Genomic DNA, 22775 nt, shown 5'->3' on the forward strand with positions numbered 1-22775 from the left:
CAGGTTTCATGCAGTTTATTCAGTCAGTCCCAGTTGCAGAAGTTCTTGCTACTGAAGAGAGTATACAGGTATGTATTGTGGGGCTTCGGAGTCTTCTACTCATCAGAGAATATGCATTAGGTCTTGTGCCTCAGTCTTTTCAGGCCCTTAACTGAGTTCCGCATACTCTGTTTAGACCAAGAATTCCAAATTAAAACCTAAGTATACGTACAGCAGATTGTTTTAGAAAAATACACTTAAATCACCACATCAGTATCTCGGGACCTAAAAATAGTGCCATTTAAACAACTAGGTTATAATTCAGTTGTGGTACTGAAATTCTGACTCTGCTGTACTGATGAATGAAAGATTTCCTCATCCACAATGTTTTATTTGAAAGTACCTATGTTGTTCAGTAGTTTTGGCTGTGGCACCTTGTCAAAACATGTTTTAATGCTTTTTTGCTCCACTAGCTAATGGTTCTGAAATCCATTTCCCTGCCAAGGTGAATATATGGATACTCTTATTAGTTAAGTGCAAGCTTTCAGTAACAGTCATGGAATTGAATAGAGACACACAATTAGTGACACTCAAAATTCTTGGTAGTTTTTTTTATTTTATATTCATATATATATATATATATATATATATGAATATTCATATATGTGTGTCTATTTTATATATTTGTAGTTAACATATATATCAAACTGCCAGCTGATATATTATATATTTTATATAGTATAGATACATACATGATAGTATATATCAGTTGGCAGTTTAGTACTTTTTAATGAGAAAACAGTGCGTTTTTGTTGGATTGAGTCTGTCAGAGTGATGTGGCTTGGTGGATACTGAAGTGTGCATCTGGTCATAGCTCAATAACTGCAGGTTGAAATAAATAGCTCCTAGCTGTTATAACCTACATGCATAAAACCATGGAGGTAGCAAATCCTGATCAGTCCAATCAGACAGTGACCAGCATCAGGTTACACATATTTCTTCAGCTCTCGGTTGCTTACGTATTGTGATAATCCCCAACTACAAAGACATTTCGTCATCCTACAGTTTATAAAGTATTTCCTCTGCAATCCTTTATGATCTTGCAGTTGTACTATTTATGTTCTAGTCTAGTATATATTTTCATAAAATAACGACTTTTTAGAAATGCATGCAAAATTTTCATTTTGCAGTTATTTATGAATCATGCATATTTAAAATAGATGACCCACTGTTTTAGCTGCTGTGCAGACCTAAGGAGCAGTCCTGCCTTAAAAGAATTGTTAATTTAAATAGACAAGACACAAAGAATGTTATCTAAAGTTACTTCACAGATGAATGGCAAAATACATTACAGAACCTAGATTTCCTATGCTACTGACCACAATAAAATATTCAGGCAGTGTAGAACAAGGAAATAAAAACTAAAAAAATGCTTTTAAGCGTCGTGTAGGTTCCGTAAGTTTTGTCTTCCACTCTCCAGTCTTTAGCGTTTCAATGGTCTGAAGTCTAATTTTACATACTGCATATAAAATTTTGGAGTACTGAACTACTCATGGAGAGCTATTCAGCACACTGTTAAAATCAGTTGAAAATTTCTTTCCTCATTTCTTTTAGGAATTTGATTTAAGAGAATCTTTCTGCTCTTGAATTAAGATATGGCACCAAGAACTGTCAGCTTCTTGAACAAATCTCAATAGGACCTCTTCATCTGTGGGCAAGGATAATTAAAGCTTTCTCCAGTCACTAAATTCTAGTACATGGTAGAACAGGACTGCTTTTCATGCAAAACTTTCTTAAATAGCCTGCAGTTACCTTTCTTGAGTACCTCTTTTTCTTTTGTAAGATTCTGTTCAATTTTTCATTAGGATTTTAATCATTTAAATGTGACTTGGTGCCTAGAAAACTCCTCTTAGTACTTGCTCACCTTTAAGTTTGCTTACTGAAAAAAATTGTGCTTAGTCTTGAAATATAATGTACACATCTTCTACCTTGGTCAAGTCAAACCCTGTCTTTTTTGATTAGAGAGGAGGACTGTTTTGGCCTATTGCATGTGAAATTTCCATTTGAAGACATCTTTTTAAAGTCAATAGCAGTAGCTTGTTTTGAGGAATATGGAGAGATACAATGATGTGAAGCCTTTAAATAAGAGGTGTATATGTCCCAGCTGTAGTTACTGATCTGAACTGTTAGTCCTGTTCAGCTTTTGCTAATCTGCTGTAAACTGTTTCCTGTGGAAGTATTTCACCTTCACATTTATTAATTAGTAACTCTTCAATGCATTCTTAGTTTTATGAGCTTGTTATGAGGAAAGTGTTGTTCACTTTAGACTTTCAGATCTTTTTCTGTTAAGTGCAAGAATATGGCGATTAGGATAGAAAGTAAATTTAGCAATCTAAAATTAAATTAGGTATAATTTGGTTAGTTGGGAGTGGTTGTTAGTTTGTTAAAGGAAATTTAATAGTTCTGAGAGCAGTACACTCCTGTGTTTGGCTTCTGTGGTCTAAGCAGTAAGATTGATAACTGAAAAAAATTTATGGTTTATAGTAACAGCCATTTGTGGTCTTAGTTTAAATCTACTTTTTCAATTGGTCCTAAAGATTTTGTTTGAGATCTTGTAGAATAAATAAATACACATTTTTGGTTTTGCTTTATTTTTGTTCTTCTCCCTAGAACTTCTTCAGAAAACATGCACCTAGTGAGACTGGGCCTCATGGAATAAGTGCAGAGGTGATGGATACATATGTTAAAAGCTGTGGTAAGTTAAGAAATTAAGTATTCCCTTCTTTCCAGAAATGATCAGAATTTTAGCAAATTTTAGCAAATATTTGCTTTCGAAACAACTGATTTATTTCTCGAGTTAGGCTGTTTTCTACATCTCATTCCATTTGGATAACGAGGAGAAATTGTGTAGTTTTATTCAGTAAACCAATAAAAATGTTAGTGTTACATTTGCAGTCCATGAAGCTTCTCATTGAAGTTAACTTAAAAATAATATTCTATGATGAACTGTTATTTTCAATGACTATATATATTTTGTTATTATTCTGCTGTATCTGTTCCTTTCCCATTCTTTCTGGTGGCTCATCCCTTAGGATTATTTTGGACTATTCTGGCTAGTGGGTAAAACTAATAAGAACACTTTTCATTAGTTGCAATTTATTTGTCACCACCTTGCTTGCTGCTTAGCTCTTACATAGTGTTGACATAAAACAACACAAATCCGAATGTGTAATGCCTCCTTGCACAGCTTCTAAATATCTTGAAGTTCAAAATGTCTACATTCATTTTGTTCAAAATACTTTAGGATAAAGTAAGATAAAATATTTTAATCCCAATATTGGAATAATTAAACACTAAATTTTTGGGCATATATTTGTGTAGTAAGAAAGGAAAATCTTGAGTAGTACTGGATACCTTTTGTAAATTTATTTTATTACTTTAAATGTTCTTCATATTGCTGATAATTCTTACTATTTGTGCCCACACATCCTCCAGTTCCTTTGGTATGTGATTATCTGTGAACAAGAATTACGATATGCCTCTGTTAATGATGTGAAATGTCTATCTTTTCAAGAAGGATATATGTATTGATACCATTTATTGTTACAGCTGGCTATTGTGTAATTACTTATATCCTTGGAGTTGGAGACAGACATCTGGATAATCTTCTGCTAACAAAAACAGGTAATATTTTTAGTAGAATAACTTTATAACGGCAGTTGTTGAATTTCTGATCTCTTGGTAATGTTTTGCTCAATTTTTCTTGGATATAACAACGACCGAGTACTCGAGACTTTATTATGTAAAGGTATATAGTCAGATCTAAGGTGACAAATGATCAAGTAAATCAAACTTTTGATAGAAATTATTAGTAGTGTTAAGTGGCAGCTGAAGCTTAAGAAAGCAAGTAGGTTATTTAAGTGCTGATTAAAATATTAGTATTACATTTGCAGTCCATGAAAGCTTCCCTTTGAAATTAACTGTAAAGTAACTTCGTTCTGTGATGAAATGTATTTTCAACAAAAATCACATTAGATAAAATATAACATGTATCTGGTATGTGGTATTGATATCTGTTTAAGATCCATTTGCACATTCGTAGATAATGGAAGTCTAAATTCACCTAAATACCGCCATGTTTATAACTAGAAAGAAATTCGCTGCTTTTCAGATTGCTTATTTTACAGTCTTGTATTCTATTGTAACATTTTCTACATTGATGAAAGCTGGACTTCTGTTTTTGCTCTTATAAGCAAATTATGCAACAGGAAGATGCATGTTCCCAACTAAGAATGGGTGGTTCATTTTTTTGTATAACAATTATCTTGAGTCAAGCTGACCTTTTTTGGGAAGTAAAATGGGCATAGCGTACAGTAAAACTTGCCTACCTTTCCCTAAGATCAGGAAATACAGTGTTCTTTATCTTAAGGCAGGCTTAAAACCATTTGTGATGTTTCTCAGACCTCTTGGTCCAGAGCTGAAAACAAGGATGAAATAATGATTATTTGGAAAGTAACTCCAATTCCAAGTATTCTGATTGTTTTCCATTAATTTAATTTTTCATTCAATTATTATAGTCATATATTATAGGCTCTTTCACATGCTATCAGACAGAAATTTCAAGATCTATTAACTGGATGATTTGTGCAGAATGACTCAGCAACTGCTGTACGTTCCCAAATACAGAGGAAGTTTAGACATGTATTATCAATAGTCATATGGATATTAGATATAAACTTGATGTTTTTACTGAGATATCCATGCAAATTCTTGTCTGCTATTTGAGTGTCTTTTAACCAAAGTGGTCTGTGAGCTTTCTAAGTCTGTCCTGAGACAGCTAACATGATACATTTCAAAACTGGGAATGCCACAGAAGACCACAGAGCAAGACTGACATAAGCATTTCCTGTTGCCTAATGAATGGGGAGGGGGGGGTAAAAAGGGATATTTATCATGTGGAAGGTTTGTTAGTTTACAAATTAGCCTGAATTTGAGTCAACATACTCTGTATGAAAGCGTGGAATATTAGGCACCGGGTCACAATTAACATAAAAGGTCTTGCTCTAAACACATGGGGGAACAGTTTAAGTGAATACTTTTCCTTATCTGCTTGGGTTTGCACAAGTATATGCATAGTTTGCTACCTCAGGGTAGCAATATCTCAGTATTTTGATTTTGGATAATGTGCATCTTTCCCCTGCTGGAAGATAACAGCAAAATCGCAGTTTGGCTTAGTGGAAAAATTTAAGCAGTACAGCAGAGGGCAGCACACATCCACAGTAAATTCAGAGTCTGAAATTCAGCTGCTGCCTATGCTCTGTTATATACCAGGACACTGTGGGCTTACACTGATGGTCATGTTTAAGAAGTGGTTTTTTTTAACTGCTAAGAGAAATTCCTGAATCCCGAATACAATGAAGACTTGCTACCAAGACCTCCATTACTTGCTACTGAGAATAACATTGACTCAAGATAAGAAGACTAACTTTAGTCTTCTCTTGAAGACTGGAAGCTAAAAGTACCTTTCTTAGTAATTTAGTTAACATGGTCATATATACGTCCTTTCTTAATGAGCTTTATTTAAACAACTGAAGCTCTTGTTTACAGTAGGATAAAAGACACTGAATCCATTTGTGGGTTTGCATGTTTTGGTTTCAGATGTATATGGAAATATATATCTTACCTTCCTGCCCTTCTATCGGTCCTTCCATCCATCCATAACAATATCTGTGTTGGATTCTTTCCAATAGAATTATTGCATCATCTTCTAACATATACATGGCTCTGCTTTTAATAGATATGGTATAAATTAAATATTAAGCAGTTCATATTAAAGTTCATTAAAAACAAATTGTTCCCCAACTTTAGGAACATATATTGTGCTGTAGGATCAGAATGCCTGTCACCTAGTTGAAATCACTTATATCTTGTTTTCTCACTGTTTGACCCCTCTAATTATAGAGAGATGTTTTTTTTTGGGGGGGGGGTTGTTTGTTTTAGTAATCATAAACAAGAGATCTAGATTTGCAGATATAATTGCTGTATGATGATACTTCAATGGCAGCTATAAGAGTTTGCTTAGAAAAAGATGCTTCCCATATAAGGTACTTTCAGTCAAAAAAAACAAACCTCATCAGTAATGTGAAAAGCTTATACAAATACTTGCATCAGTTTTATAAAATGTGCATTAACTTACTACTCTGAAGGTCACATTACATTAGTCAGCGTTGTCTTACAAGAGTATTCATTTTCTCTAAGAGCATTCAACTTCTTACTTCTCCTCAAGATGAAATGTGTTACCAGTTCCTGTATGCTTAAATTTCTTTTTTCAAAATCTATAATGACAGATGTTAGTGCCTTGTAAATAGACGCTCTGTATTGCAATAGAGTACTTGGCTTTAAGTAACATCAACCCCTTGTAGGATTACAAACTGATTTATATATTAATGCCAGCATTTGAAAGGCCAGCCCATCATTATAGGATCACAAATTGATGTGTACAAGAAAGCCAATGTTTGACTTATCAGTAGGTATGCCCTTTGTTGCCGTGGAAGGAGTGGCTGGTTGTGAATTTAGAATGTAATATACTAGATGCAATGTGTTTAGTTAAATTTCATGGAATATACTATAGAAATACCAAATGGTAATGTTCCATTTTTTCATCTGTTCTCTTGAAGACCCTTTCTTCTCCTTTTTTTAACCTTTCCCTGTTTTTAATGTTGGAGTTGGGATCTAGCTCCTGATGTAGATGCCCAAAGATGGATGTCTTCATGTATGCTAGGCGTTTAAACTGCGGAGCAGTCAATACAGTCATCATTAGAGCTTAGATAGTGTTTTAGCTATGATGAACACGTGAAGTCTGTTGTCCAATTTGAGTTGTCTTTGTACCTTCAACTTCCATTACAGACAGGTACAGGTTTCACAAAGATCTTGTCGTATTTGCGACATTCAGTTGACATTCTCGAGTGGCCCTGCATGCATATGTATAAGCAGCTAAATCTCACCCTAGTAGATGGTGAGCTTAATCTTTCAATATTCACTAGGTCTTTGAGGACTTCTCTGTACATACCCATTATAGGTTGAATAAAAATAGGTGCCTTAATCTGGATCCTATGCCTGAAATTGGACTGTCTGTAGCAGTAGAACAAGTTGCTACATGGGTAAAATAAGGTTATTGAGATCTGAGGATCCATCAGAGAATGGAGGCTGAGAACTTAAACTATGTTCGCTTTTAGCATCATTTTTAGTAAAGTGTAAAAACTGGATTGCTTTCTTATCTTATGCTAAGATGTAGGGCTGGCATCTTCAGTATGAAGTGCAAAAATGGACAACTGATTTATTTTCTTTTTCAGTCTCAGTTAGAAATAGTTGTCAGGTAAGACAGCAAAGATCTGAACAGTTCCACATGCAAGATGCACTCTAGTTTCTGTGCTTCTCAGTTAAAACCATATATCCTAAAGCAGGTTTGAACATGACATGAAAGGAAAAACTTTAGGATTCAGCCACTCCCTCTAGAATAATGCATGCATAAATACATTTATTAATGTTCCTAACTACTATTGAATGTAAAAACAGTGGAACTTTTAAATAAGTTTTTAAATGCTACCTGTCTTCACAGAGAAACATCCTTTTTTTAGGGGGGAAAAAAAGGCAAAACACCAATGTATTGTTATCCTTTAGATTTCTCTGTGCAGCTCTGTATCCTGAGTAAGACCTTAATAATTCATACACTGTCCGTATTTGCATAGTTTTCAGAAAAATTAGAACATGTTGCTGATTACTAATGATAGTGAACTATGCATTCTGCTCCCCCCCACCCCTTTTTTTCCCCTCTCCTCTCCCAACTGTGGCATTGCTCTATTAGCAAAAGAGAGATTTTAATAGTGGCATCAGAAATAGCTGGGAAAGCTGGGAACCTTTCACCCTGTTTTCATCAGAGGAATTTTTATCCTCTTGATTCAAATTTTAAAATATTGACTTAGTTATATTCAGTAAATAATACTTTTTCTATACAAGCTAGATTAAAATAATAGTGGGAGTTGTGGTTTACAGAAAGCATATTGCAATTTAGACCTTGATTATTGTTTTTTTGGTTTTCTTGTTGAATGAGTCTTGGCAGTCTTGTTCAGTAATAGCATCTAACTCACTTTGTCTCCTACCTTCATCTAAGAATGTCAGAGTTCTATGCAGGTTTTCAGTAGCTACTCCTAATGGTACTCTAGTGAGATAAAGCAATTTCTATGCTGCAATACAAGAATTTTATCCGGAACTAGAATCGAGGCATTAGCAGTAAAAGTGATGGACAAATCGGCCTCTCCAGTTTCAGTCGGGTTTCACTGGTTATTTGAGGCAACAGATACCAATTTTTAATCTTTTCAAGTCTGTGTTTCACTTAATCAAAGCTCACTTCAGTCTCGAGGCTGAAAGGAGCTCAGGTGGAGCTTCACATCCTTCATGTCCTGGCTGCTAGTCAGCAGAATTTTCCATGTTTGATGCCATCTCTTTGACCTCCCCAAGTGCTTGCCCACTTTACTCTGTATGTTAATAAAACCAACTGCTCAGTAGGAAAATGTAGTCAAATGTGTGGTGGGTTTTTTTAACTATACAAAAATACCAGCTTTTAGGTTGTGAGATAAATAGTTTTGTGGGCATGTGTGCTGCACAATTGCATATTCCTGGAAGCATCTCACCTTCTTCCAGTTAGTAGATGCCTTGTATCTTGCTTTTTATTTCTGACCAGGTGAATTTCTGCAGTAAAATAGCTTGAATGGGAATGGGCAGTGGTGATTAGGGCATTGCTTTTTCAGGCGAGAGACTCTGCTTGAAGTCTCCAGCAGAGATTTTCCCCACTTCATGAAAGAATGCTGGTGTCACCTATAGACTTGGAGTGAGCTGGCTATCTAAAGTTTTGGTGTCTAAATACAGACATCTGAGGCCTGTATAGGTCTAGCCCTGCAAGAATATAAATAGCTCAGAATATCAAATAAGTTTCATCTGTTGTCTTGAGTAACTTCTCTTGATGTTTTTAAAACAAAGCAAAACTCCCTCATCCATACGATAGCTGGAGGACTGGGATTTAGCAGTCATTTAGGAACAGGAATAAACCAACACTTGCAGTCCAGTTGTGTCTTTAATTGATAAGCATACACCAATAATTAAGGTGCTTTTCAGATAAAGATGCAATAGTTGGAAGCTGGATTAGAAGCTGAGGTGAAAACATGATGGTCTAAGAGATCAAGATATAAATATCATGGCAGCAACACTATATAGTGAAGGAAGGAAATGTGTTACACGAGTTCACAACCACTCTACTGAGCAGATAAATGATAATCATTTGTAAGTACCATACTGTTTGAGTATGAACTAAGAGTTTAAAAGAGACATTTTTTAAATTCAACTGTAAAGGAGTATTTCTTCCTAAGCAAATTACGTAGCTTTCAGGAACATTTCAAATAAAGACTACATAAATTGGAATGTGACATTCCAAAAGAAAAAAAAATCCAAAATATCCAGAAAGAACAAAACCTTGACAGCTGCCAAAATACGATGCTATGTGTTCCCCTGTAGACTGTTTTTCAGCTCTGATTATTAGTTGTGGATGGATGGGTTTTTTGTTTGTTTGTTTTTGTCATACCTGAGACTGACAAAATTCAAATCAGTAGTGTTTTGAGGAGCAGTACTTTTGGAGCAAAAACAGATGATTAAGCTGACAAAAAGAAATTCCTAAGTTTTTACTGATGGCTTTTTACCTCCTCCTCCCTTACCGGTGCCTATCACAGGTGATGGCTATGTTAGGAGACAATATGCTTTTTGCAGTGGAAGATAAATTCTGACAGAACAGAAGTCATAATTTATATTTGCTGCCCTTTCAGAATTGTGCCTTTTGTGCAAAAATTGCTATACTAAACCAGTATTTTTGTTTGAAGTTCATATGATCTGGAAGAGCTGTTTTATGCAGAGCCAGTGTTCAAGTTCCTATTTTTATCCTGCTCTGTTTCTGCTACTGTTCAGTATTTTCTGGCAGCTCACATTGTCAAGTAGGTCCCAGAAACTTTCTCTAGCCTTATTTTTGTAATAGAACTTGCACTGCACTATAATCTAAAGGCATGGAAGGGGGACTTGCAGGTAGACAGGGCAGTGGAGTTGCAGTGAAAACAGCTGGTGAGAGTTGAGAAAAATAACATGGTCCAAGACAAGAAAAAATCACGGAGGTGAATATAAGCCTCTAGAAAGACTGTCAGGGAGCATGTCAGAGTTGTCTTTCTGAATGAGAAGTTCTGGTTATCAGTCTGTTCCAGGTCTTTTTTTGACTTGGTTCGTGGTTTGTTTGGGGTTTTGTTTTTGTTTTGGATTTTTTGTTCTGTTCTTGTTTTTTCTCTTACCTGATACATTCCCCACTGTCAGCCTAATACAAGGAAGTAGCATCTTCCAACATTGCGTTATCATATCACTTTTTTTTAATTGATCATCTTAATGAGATTTAGTAGGTGATACTCTCCCTGGGGTGACATGGGAGAACACTATCTTCAGGGTCACTAAGTTTGGAGTAAAATCTGCTGAAAGATCCAAGAACCACCCGAGCCATCTCCATCATTAATATCTTGAAAGTGGGATGCTGAGAGACGTACCCTGATATGACTTTGGCTTTGGATGATCACTTGAGATGCTTGTGACCTTTTTATCCTACTTTTTATCTTATTAAAAGACTTCACATCATTAATATATAAATAATAATAAAAGCTCCACCTAATTTTCAGTAATGTAATATGCAAATAATTTTGCTCAGTCAAAATAGACTGTCCATCTTCATCATTTGTTCCAAATAAACTAAGTCTTCAAGGAGAATGCAAGTCAGGCTTTTCTTTGGAAAGTTCTGAAACTGCAATTCTGCCGCAGGCTGGCTGGTCAGTCTTTTCTTCAGTGGGGTAGGGACTTGAAGCAAATGCCAAAGGGAGCCTTATGTCCTGTTATTGTAGTCTCTTACGTTGACTTAATCAACCCTGAAAGAGCTGCATGAATGAAAATGAGTAAAGTCTGTGTTTAGTGTGTGGGTTTGAAAGATACTATATATGTTTAATATATTAAAGTGAAAGCTTTTGACATGTTATTTAGAGTTGTAGCCTAAAATCTGCTAAAATTTGAAGTACAGTTGAGGAAATTCTAATGATAATGGAGGCTGGCCTCATGTTATACTTTCTTCTATGCTTCGATCCTAAAAATGAGTACTTAAGTAAACTATTTGATAAGTAATTTATAAATGTGTGTCAGTCAGCTATTAAGAATGTTTTTGAATGTTTTAGATGCATCTTTGTTATGAATTTAAATTATTAATTAGCACCTCTTATTCCCTATCTCCAGAGCAAACTAAAAAAGATTTAATTACTGCCCCACGAATTATTGTTTTATTCAAACGTTATCTCTTGACTCTTCAAGGTGACAGGTTTGAACAAGTGAACAGAAAATAGATTCCCCTTCCCCCTGCTCCAAACGTCTTAATTAAACATTTTTTGTAACTGAATGAGGCTGTGTGTGTATATATATCAAAGTGCCTGCTTCAAAAACTTGGTGTACAAAAATGTGCTCTAAAAGTAACTCATGTGACAGTTTGAAAAAGCTATTGAAGGAAGTTTCTGAGCACAGACAATTAGATATGCAGAATGTAATGATTGTGACATTTATCAGCTAGCGAATACTTGGCCTGCTCATTAAGCATCCTTGTGATCCCCCTTAGAAAATTGACCATGATGGGATTCACGTATCTTGGGTTGAAGAAGAGTGCTTGTGACAGACTTCAAGCCTTCTTCTCTGATGACAGAACGTTTGTTATTCAGTGAAATGGACAAAGAGGGATGATTAATTGAAAAATATTAGCTGTTCCCATTTTTCATGAGTGCTAAGCACCTAAGCCTATCAAAATATTAAAATGAATACAGACTCTACAGGTTAAAATACCCACTAGAAAGTACATGTCAGGCCTTAATGCTGTTCGCTTTTATAATTCTGAAGCAAGACTTTGTACTTGTATATCGTGTTATTTGTGACTATCTGTATAACAGTCATGCTAATCTAAGATCTTTCATCTTGTTTCCACATTTTATTCTTTTCTCTAAATTAGGCATTATTAAAGCAAAATTTGTTAATATCATTAGGCAGCTTTGCTTTAGATGCAGGACTTAATAGTCACATTCATCATAGTAGTTCAAACATGCATCACCTTTTTGACCTTAATTATTTCCCAATTCCTCATTACTGCTGACTTCAGAAAGATGGTTTCTGTGTCCTGAGGAAATCAGTAATGACCTAAGTCATTTTTTTGTTTAAACTTATGCATCTTAAAAGCTAGTACCAAAGTGAAAATTTGCTTGCATAACACTTTCACAGGAATTTTTTTTCTTGTTTTGTGTGGTCAATATTTTCCATTTAAGAAACGAGTCAAAAATATTCCTAGGAATTGGCTTCCTAGGAATTATGAATTGTACTACTACGATTTTCATTGACTGTATTTTTGTTCACAAATTATATAATATTTAATCTTTAGAATATCTGAATGTCTTGGGGTGTTTTTTTTTTTAAGATGCTGGTATTTCAGTTGTTTATTTCACAACATTTTGCATCTCATGTATGGTTCAGCGCTATTGAAAGGAGATGCATTGAATACTACCCAGTAAATATATAAACAATTTTGTAAATAGCATGAGGATGATTCCAGATTGCAAATATGCTCTTGGGGGTGGATAGGAAAGGGAATTGTGCATTTGAAGCTGGAGACTTTTACATGTCTTTGTCAAGTTGATGCTGCAGAAACACTTCGAACGTGTGGTTAGCCTGCAGTCGATTTAAAAAGAGAAAGATTGTGGTCAAGGTGATAAAAGCCTTGCATTTTAGTACTCAAAGTTCAAAACAGACTTCAGAGCATTTGAAATATAATTTCAGATTTGGAATGATAGTGTAAAATGTGATGCTTTTTCAAAGTATTTGAAAACTTAGTAACATTTATCATTGTTTCAAAATTATTTAAGATTTGAATAACTTTGAAATATTTTTTGATATTTAGTGGCTTCAAAAGGAATCCAAGTTTCCTGTTTTACTTGGGATTGTGGGTCTTATTTTCCCTTTGGTGAACCTAACATACAACTGAAATAACATATCCGCTGCAAGCATAACCAAATATGACATTAAAAGCAATAGAATATGTGTTAATATATTTAATTTGCTAACAAATTCTAAAGAAGCAACAAAGAATAAGTCACAGTTGCATAACTTTGTATTTAGCGTCTGCTGGCCAGTTTTGACATTGGCTGAGTCTTTTTGGCTATGCTGCATATATTTGGGAGGGGTGGGGGGGACAGCTTGCTTGTTTGTACTCTGAATGAATTTGAGATCAACTTTTTGCTTAAGCCCATAATTTGAAGTCAGAAACTGAAGATATAAAATACACAGTTACAAGCCTTAAAGAAAACAGTAAATTGGATTTCTTGGGGAGATGGTTAGCATCTTCCAAAGATTGCACAGATGGAGTGTTGTTTTTTTGTTTTGTTTTTTTCTTAGTTGTTGTATCAAGGTTTGATACTGTGTGAAACACTGGAATAATTACTTTATGTTTGCTTCTTATACAGGTAAACTATTTCACATTGACTTCGGTTACATTTTGGGTCGTGACCCTAAGCCTCTGCCTCCCCCAATGAAGCTGAATAAGGAAATGGTGGAAGGCATGGGAGGCACCCAGAGTGAGCAGTACCAGGAGTTCCGTAAGCAGTGCTACACAGCCTTCCTCCACCTCCGCAGGTAGCAATACTGTTTTGATACAAAAAGTTATTAAATCTGCCGTGAGGTCAGGGAGGAGTGAATGAATTGGGAAAACACTTCTGTTCAAAGCTCAAAGCCTACGTCTGTGTTCAAAATTTGAGTAAGAATCTGTACAAAACAAAGGGATGAGAACAACACAACAAAACATATATGACAATGAGCTTGAATACAATCCTCTCCTTCAAATTAAGGGTCTCAGTTTTGCTTTTCTAATAACCGTAAATAGCTTTCATAACTCTTGTAGGCTATTAAATTGTAGCTTTCATTTTGGATTTATTTTGCCTTTCTTTTCTCTGGTTATTGATGATAAGTAACTATCTGTTTAACTCTAAATCATTACTCATTTGCTGCTTTCCTTCCCTCCTTCACTTTAGTGATGATTAAAATCTATTATTCTTTGCCATGATAGTGGTGTATGTAAGCTTAGTTGAATACAGATTCTGCTGGACAAATATCAGCTGCTTATGATGACAGTTAAGTATGTTATTAACTTCTCTAGCTACCCAAAACAATACCTAAAACTTCTTTAGGCTGTACTCACTTACGGAGCAACAGAACCCACCATCAGATTTGGAAGCAACTTCATTCTTTTGTAATGACTGTACCATTCAGTGTCAGCTTTCTTGCTTTATTTGTCTTTTGGATGGCTGAGTAGCTCTGTTTTGTTCTGTTTGAACAGAACACAGGTAAATGCTCTTGGTCTGTCGAGTGATTGATTTAGCACATCTTCCATGGAGAGGGAAGGATTTCACTTTCCTAGATCACATAATATAACCTCCAAATTTGGGAGAAAAATTAGTGATATGAAAAGCGTATTTGAAAACTGATGTGATATGAAAAGTAGAAAGTAAATGATACGAAATCATGTCAAAGAAACTTTAAACAAGACAAAACCGCCTTTAACAAGATGAAAAGGAATAAGAAACTATTTTTATGTACTGACATTGATAATGGATTAAGAGTAATTCAGCAGAATGAAAAAGCATCTTATCAGCAAACAGTGTTCATGACTTAGAACAATCAGGAAGGCTAGCTATTCTGCATTTTAAATTTTGTTCAGAACTATTTTGTAATATTGAATTTCTTATATAGAATTATTACATGTTGTTATGTGTGGTCAGTTTTTATAGACACTTCAGAGTTGTTTTTTTTCCTCAGTAGCATTTAAACCTAACTATTTCAAAGGAGAGGTCTCTTATATCAATAAAGGATTATGTTGCATTAACTAGTTTATGTAGTAATTTGCTCAGATGGTAGTTAGTTGTGGAGTATAATGGTAATTTTGGTATGAAACTAAACTGTAAATCAAGATGGTTTCATTTGTAGTGACTGGAACTATAGCTATAATTATCCAATAGTCTCTCCAATATTTGTTCAGTTTAATAGGAAGTATTTTTAAGTGGTTGTGGATAATATCTTTAAGGCTTTTAGCAAAGGAGGCAGAGGGTGATATTGGTATTAGCATAACTATTACTGTATATAAGCAGCTAGAATTAAAAATCAAGATTATTTGCTTATTGAAAAAAGAGTAATTAGAGGGGAAATGGCTCAACTCTTACAGTTCTGCATGTTGACACAAATCACTTCAAAGATGCTTCCAGCTGTAAAGTGAGGAATCTTAACCTCTAATTACTAAGACAAAATGCAAATTTTCTATTTGTCATCTCCATCAAATTGTCTTGTATTCTTTCTCCTGCGTTTCCCTGAGATGTAGACAGTGCTCTGCATATTTTAAGTGGTGTATTTCAGAGCGGTTCAGTGTTCCTGGAGGAATGACTGTTGGGTAGTGAAAACATAAAATTTTCAATTATTTTTATTTAAGTGGAAAAAGACATTTTTGTTCTTTGTCGTAGGTAGGTAGTAGTTTGCTACATGATCATTGATTTCCACCCCCACCGGGGAAAGATGCTTTCCACTTCTTTGGTCAACAATGATGGCTTGTGTTTGTCAGCAGTGGTGTAATGAAGGAGCAGCCTATGCAGGCGTTCCGAATGTGCTGCAGGGAAAAACTTGCATCCTCATTTGGGAACAGCAGCTTGGTACACCTCAATTATGCACACGTTTAAGTTCTGTTGTGTGTCATCTTTCTCTTCTCCCTTCTCTAGCGAATTCTCAGTTTACAAATTCTCAACAGGCTCCAACAGAGATTATCATCATCATCAACATTTGAGAGTCCTTCCAGGATGAGGTTCTAGATTGTATTAGTCCTTCCCAAATAAGAGTTTCCCTTGTTGTAATCAGGTTTGATGTTCAGTCTGAGTTAGTGGGCATAGGTAGGGATGAGGAAGGAGAAAGCAACTAGTTGCAGCAACTGTGGGTTGGACTGAGATTTGTTCAGGATGCATGGTGACAGCCAGCTGGCTGGACTGGGTTGTTTTTCCCTAGTCTGTTCACAGGGGTGTAGTGGACAGAGAAAGGGTAGTAGCGCTATAAGAGTGGATATGAATGCAGAAACTCCAGGTAGCAAGTGGAGCAGCACTTCAAAGCTTTCCTTTGGAAAGGTTTGCTAGGCACTGGATGGTGTGAACGGCTAATGTTAGACAGAATGAATCTCAGCCTTCAGTGGACCAACTGTGAACATCCTGGCTTATTTGCCAAGGATGTTGTCTATGGGAGGGATCAGCTTAGAGAATCAACTGTCTAACATAGACAGCTCTTATCTCTTTTTTCAAATCCTAATTTTTTCTAAATTTTGCAAAACATGTGACAGCAATACTAGAGGCAGCTAATTAATTTACTTGGTATGCTTTTTATATCCCTAAGGCACCATCTGGTTGAGCACTGAATTGTAGAAATCTTGGCATGCAGGGCAGAGAAAGACATGTGGATACTACAGTGTAATGAGCAACTCTTTTCTAATTCTTGTCTTTTAAAATTTTATACTGGAAAGGATTAGGTAGTGCTAGTTCCAGTTAGTTAACTGTCAACTGTTTTTAATGGAATTGTGCTTTTCTGGAGAGATTTTTATTGAGCTGTATTTGCTTTGTAAAATATGGCTAAGAAGCTGTCCTTTTGGATAGTTAAAATACTTTGTAGTCCTTGTAATTTCCAACTTATTTATATTCAGAAGCTTACTAATAAGCAAATGTTGCTGCTAAGAACTACTTTTCCATCATCTACAAAGCACCTCATGATCTTGTGAAAGCAATATTCCAGATTTGAAGTCAGTATATACTTCTTTTCTGAAGGACTAGATCCTCTTGCAGAGTAAGGGAAGCTTCAGTTTATGTTGAACAGCTTGAAAATTATCCTTTCAAAGAGCAACTTGCAGCTAATTTCCTGCAAGGGCAAAACAACGTTCTTTAAAAGATTCACAAGTACTTCCAACACCAGCACATTAAAACTGAAAACTCCAAAAATGGCACTGTTTCTCCTTTTTTCTTTTATTTTCTTTTATTTTCTTTTTATGCTTACCTTTATACTTCAAACATACAACATGCCTACCTGAGCTATCGCAGTTTCACTGAGCAACTACAGGCTTAATTCCGGTTAAACTCAGTGGTAAAGGGATGTGTTAAACCTGTTTTAGCAAATGCTTATGCAGCAACTTGAAAAATCATTTTTTAATAATTATGAAGATTTAATTGTTTGAATTCTAGCTTAGGTGATACTGATATATCACACATCCATTTTAATAAGTAACTTTTAAAACCATATTCTATCATATGTCTTCCTAGTAGAAGTAGAAACTTTGTCATTAACTCTTAGAGTATTTATAGTTATTATTTGTATTGTATGTCTCTAGATAAATGTTATGACAATGTTTAGAAGATTAGAACAAAACCAGAGTAGAATGTATTCAGTTTTGGCAGTTTGAGACAATGGTAAAACTTTCATTGCTATTTTCAGGTATCTTACACTTTTAACATAAATATGTCCAGCTATTGTGTTATGTATGACTCTCCTCTTAAACATTACCAACCCACATTATCTAAGGCAGTGTGTTCCTTTCTTAAAGGAAGTTGTTAACAAAATACTATCTTTTGTACACTTTGCAAAGTGTTTTACCTAATCTGCTCCTTCACTTAGGTATTCCAACTTGATCTTGAACTTATTTTCCCTTATGGTGGATGCCAACATTCCAGATATCGCTCTTGAACCTGACAAGACTGTAAAAAAGGTAACTGGAAAACTTCTTTTGTCTTTCAATAACCAAAATCTTCATATTGTGACTTTTTCAGTCAATTAGGATGACTTACAATTAACTGCGACCTGAAAGTGTTTGTTCGTATTTTTTGGAGTCTGAACAATTTCTGGACTCATCAAAATTTAACGAATATACTCTTGAGATCAGCAAGTACATGTACCCATCCATACAGAATAAATCTTTTTTTGTCTATGCAGTAGAATATGCAGAAAAATAAATCTTTTTTGACTGTGCACAGTCTGTTCTAGCATTGTGTTCCAAGTGGTATTTTAATGTTCTCCTGAGAATAGCAATCCCTACCTAACAAAACTGTTTAAAGAGGTGAAGCAGTCAACATTGACTATGTTGTAAAAGATTGTTCTAGCTAGTCTAGAATTGTGCAAGTCACAGATGCTTTTTCGCAGTTGTTTTATGTCTTTATCACCAAGAAGTCTGTTTGTGAACACAAACTCTTATTTTCTGTGAAACATGTCCCTTAATTTTAGTTTTGTCCCTCTGCACAAGGCTGAATCATTCTTTTGTTTGATGCCTTAACAATAGTTGACATTAAAAATACTAGATAAATGTTCATATTGATTTCATTATGCTTGCATTTTAGGCAAATCTTGGCTTTTTTATAACCTGATTTACTGTGCAGGCTATCTGTTTTAATTCTGCAGAAGACTCTGGAGCCTGTCTATCCAATGGAAATCAGCTCAGTGCAATTTTTTATTCAAGAGCAGTGTAATTTCTCTAAAATAGGCTGGTATTCAGTGCTTTCAGTATGCTATGAAAGCAAAGATTCAGAATCATTAAATTAATATTTCATATTCTAATGCAGTTCTCTGAATTTAAGAAAAATGAATCATGACCAACTCTAACAGAATCTTTCTTCTGTCCTTCTGTCCTGTAAGAAGCATTTCTGTTCAGAATTTCATAGTTCCAAATTAATATTAAGAGATCATGTAGTCATTCAGTTTCATTTCCAGAAAGGCTAGCCAGAACCTGCTGTATTTTGTGGAAAAGACAACAGCCCTCCCACCCCAAATTGTTTCCTTGTGAAATGAAAACTAATTCTTTTCCATATGAAAAACAGTGTTTGAACAATGTATCTCCATCCCTAAGTACCCTGTTAGTTCTGAATAGATTACTTACTTAGAACATGGGAAATACAGACTTGAATTAGAAAACTGAAACACTCTTTCCCATGTTGTAGGTGAGGGGAAGTAACTACATTTGTTCTTGAATTCCCTAAGAATAATACTGAAATCCCATGTTGACTCAAGAGACAGTCTTAACAATAGTATACATGCAACAGCTTTCTATAAATTTCTTCCTTATAAAGATGATGTGTTTGCCTCTGGCTTCCTATTGCAAAAATGGATAACAGTACATTTTCTACTTCAGTGACAAAGTATGGGGAGGAAAAAACCTCTTAGATTTCAAAGTCTGAAGAGATATATGGCGAATTGTGGGAGAGATTAAAGTATGTGCTTGTTTTATCAGAAGTCAGTTTATTTTAAGTATAAGAGTTTTCAGTAAATACAAAAAACTTAGCTTCAGAGGCAGTCCACAGCTATTGCAGGGGCTAATTTTGGAAAGTTTGTCATTGACTGAAATAGTCATCGAGAGATCAAACTGTCAGTTTCATTGGATTCCAGAAGTGTTGGTCCTTTCATGTTTGCAGGATCGAGTTTGAAACTTGCTGCTTACTTTAATCTCATTTGTCTCTGTCAAGAGTTCACTGTTGCTTGCCATGATACTGTTCATTCTTGCCTTGAATACTCTCTTGTGAGCTCTCTGACGTTTGTATCACCGAGTCTCTTAGTGTTCACTGCCAATTAAGATGCAATATCCTTGCTTCTTATTAATATCTTAGCATCATCTTTTATGTTGGTAAAATTCATAGAAGCATTGTCCAGGGGTTTTCCCCTACTTGTTTTCTATGAGTGATAGTAGCATGTCAAATTCCGTAAAATATTTGTAAAGGGTTTTTTTTTTTAATGTAGCAACATTTGAGTATTTCAGGCACTTATAAAATTCCCTTACTTTGTTTCCCATCTAAGCTTTTTGAAATAGCAAATCAAGATACAAAATTGAGCCAAGAATTCTTTTCTACAGCTAGTTAAGTATATTAAAGTTCAGTGATATGCAGTAGTGAAAACCCCAGTGATATAAAGCAGGATTCTGCTGTATCAGATTGGAGAACATGGGAGGAAGCAAAACCTAAAAGGAAGTTCTGACAGCTATGAATTAAATCAATATGGTTGTTTCTAGATTCCCTTATAAAGTATAAATAATAGTGCCTTCTCTGCAAGAAATGGATATATGGATATATTTGCTGTATGACAATTCAATATTAGATCAAATGTAATAATTTTTTATTGTGATACTGAACCTCTGACAATGCTGCAGCTTGAAGAATTGTGACTTTTAACCTCTTGACTAGTTCAGATTCATTTATTCTCTTAGAAGTTTTAAAATGTTAGAAGAGCTAGAATTGAACCATTAAGGCACGTATTTCTGCTAAAAAATTCCAGATAGCTTCAGCGTTTTCAAACGTTGTTCCACTAGGGAAAAGCAAAGATCTTAAAATAATTTGGTGCAAAATAAGTATTATAAAAGGATATAGTAACTATACTGAAGATTTTACATTCTCACATTCTGTTTACAGTGTGTTTGTTCCTTTAAAATGAACAGTAGGATATTACCAGAAAGATAACTAATTTTTTTTAGCTTGTTATAAATGTTGGTTTTGCATGTATCTTATACACTTTTCAACAGTCCTCCCCAACCTTTTCCAAAGTGTTATTTTAAATAAGCTTTCATGTTTTTTGACAGTTCTGCTGTTTATAACTCCAAAGAATAGTCTGTTCAGGTTTAGTACTGTAGTTTAATAGTACTTTGAATACACAATTTGTGCAAAAATTATACCTTATAACGGGGTCTCTAAAGAGTAGGTACGTGAACAGAGGACCCTTCTATACAGTTGGCATTATGACCTGCCGGATGCATGTAACTATGTTCAAAGCACCGATGACAGTAATTTTTTTTCTTTTTTTTTTAGTTCTCTGCTTTTGGTTTTTTGATTTCTTTTTTACTCTAAAGAAAAACAGTTGCTTTTTAGCTAGTCAACTGTAAAATGGTCCAGCGTCAGAATCATCTTAATCCATTGCAGAAAGATGAATATGTCATTGCTGAGTTTCAGACAATGTGTTTATTAGAAAACTGTTTTGGATATTAAATTCCCAATAGCTTGTCTCAAATCAGTTACGAGCTTTGTTAGTAGTAATAAAAAGGTAACTAGGTGTCTTGCATCCATTGGGCTGAGTGACAAGTTTGTTCAGTCATTTAACAAGGTAATAGTATACCTTGTGTTGGAAAATTAAATAAATGTTTTCAGCATCTCAATTGATTTTTTTTTTTTCCTCCTCACAAGCTTTGAACAAAAAATCTATATATATTTCAACAGACTCAAATTAGCTAAAGATCCATTTTGGACTGATCTGTAAAATTAAATTACTTTTGATGTCCGAGTCAAGTCAATAGCCATTTCGACCATGATATCACTTTCATGGAGGACAAAGGTGGAGATTTACAAACTTTTTAATCTAAGAAGGCATCCTGCTTATCGGTGTAGGTGGAAATTCATAGCCGGCATTTTCCTTATGGGTGCTGTAGCAATACTCATTCTTTGTTTTGTAAAGCCCACTTTTTTGTTTCTGTGGGCTGGTGAGCTAGTGAGGCTGTAGCCTCCAAGGCAGCTGATGGCAAGTCCCTGGGGAAACAAGACAGGTTACTTTTATTGAAGCTTGACAATAAATCAGAATACTGCTTTACTGCTTTGTGATTAAACTGCAAGGAAATGTGTATGGTAGAAATATATACTTTTTTTGTTTTTAAAGCAAGAAAGGTTTATTGAAGGGAGTATTATACATCAGTTACTTTAATGAACAATTTCTTCAGTAAAGTGTTCCTCAGTTTTGGAATTTTTCAGTAGTTGTACCTATAGTGGTGTTAGGAGCAGGTATAAATTATTCTAACTACATTTATGTGGGTTTGTCCTAACCATATACAAGAAAAAGAGTCACATAATAACATGCTTAAGATCAGTGAATTTCTAAGTTAACTCATTCCTTGGCTGAACTGTTTCCTTTGAACTAGATCTATGAATTTTATGGACTTCTTTAATATGAATTAAAAATTATTTTTCTTCTACAACCAGTTTGATACCTCAAAGTAAGAACATTTTGCTGTTGGATATTAACTTGGGTTCCAGTTTAATTTTCAGCTTTGCAAAGTGCCCTAATGCCTCCCTCTTACTTCTGATAGTCAGGGAGGTATTTTATGTGATGAGAAATACCTGCTTGATGATGAAGACTATGGTAAGACGCAACAGCAGGCTACCAAGTAAGGCCTTGTATTGGACATATTTATGGTGTTTCTCTTTCCTCAGCTTTCAGAAAATAATACACTTAATTTTTAAAGCGTAAATGAAGTTTAATTTTTCCAAGAGTGTGCATATTCTAAATAACAAAATTTGCAAATTGCATCTCTAGTCAGGCTGTATGCTAATGATGGATAGAGTAAAATAATTTTAAATAAATACTGCTTGTAACTTGGTATGGCTTTGTTTCTTATATTCTGTTTTGTTGTAAGCTTTACAAAAACTGATTTTACTTATCGGGGAAAGAAAACAGTGTGCATTTTCTTCCGGTTAGTTTTAAAGTACCAGAAACTCCCAGTGATTTTAACTGAAGATATAGATTTAGAAATTATTAAAATCTGACAGTACGTTCTTTCTTGTTTTGCATATTATTTATGTTCAGAAATTAAATCAGTGCTGACCTTAATGATGCATTCT

General features: G+C 34.8%; 1 protein-coding gene across 2 annotated transcripts in view; it reads left to right on the plus strand.

Moving 5' to 3' along the window:
* LOC112985111 (phosphatidylinositol 3-kinase catalytic subunit type 3) overlaps positions 1-22775 on the plus strand; it is an 85660-nt gene that overhangs the window by 41588 nt on the left and 21297 nt on the right. For both annotated transcript variants that reach the window (XR_010385875.1, XM_064501041.1), the window contains exons 19-23: positions 4-68; positions 2650-2734; positions 3589-3663; positions 13596-13764; positions 17815-17905. Coding sequence is in view for 1 of the 2 variants with exons in the window: in XM_064501041.1 (XP_064357111.1) it covers positions 4-68; positions 2650-2734; positions 3589-3663; positions 13596-13764; positions 17815-17905 (485 nt within the window). In the remaining variant the exon portion in view is untranslated. The remainder of the gene's footprint in view (positions 1-3; positions 69-2649; positions 2735-3588; positions 3664-13595; positions 13765-17814; positions 17906-22775) is intronic.

Source organism: Dromaius novaehollandiae, chromosome W (genome assembly GCF_036370855.1).
Source record: "Dromaius novaehollandiae isolate bDroNov1 chromosome W, bDroNov1.hap1, whole genome shotgun sequence".
Taxonomy (NCBI): domain Eukaryota; kingdom Metazoa; phylum Chordata; class Aves; order Casuariiformes; family Dromaiidae; genus Dromaius; species Dromaius novaehollandiae.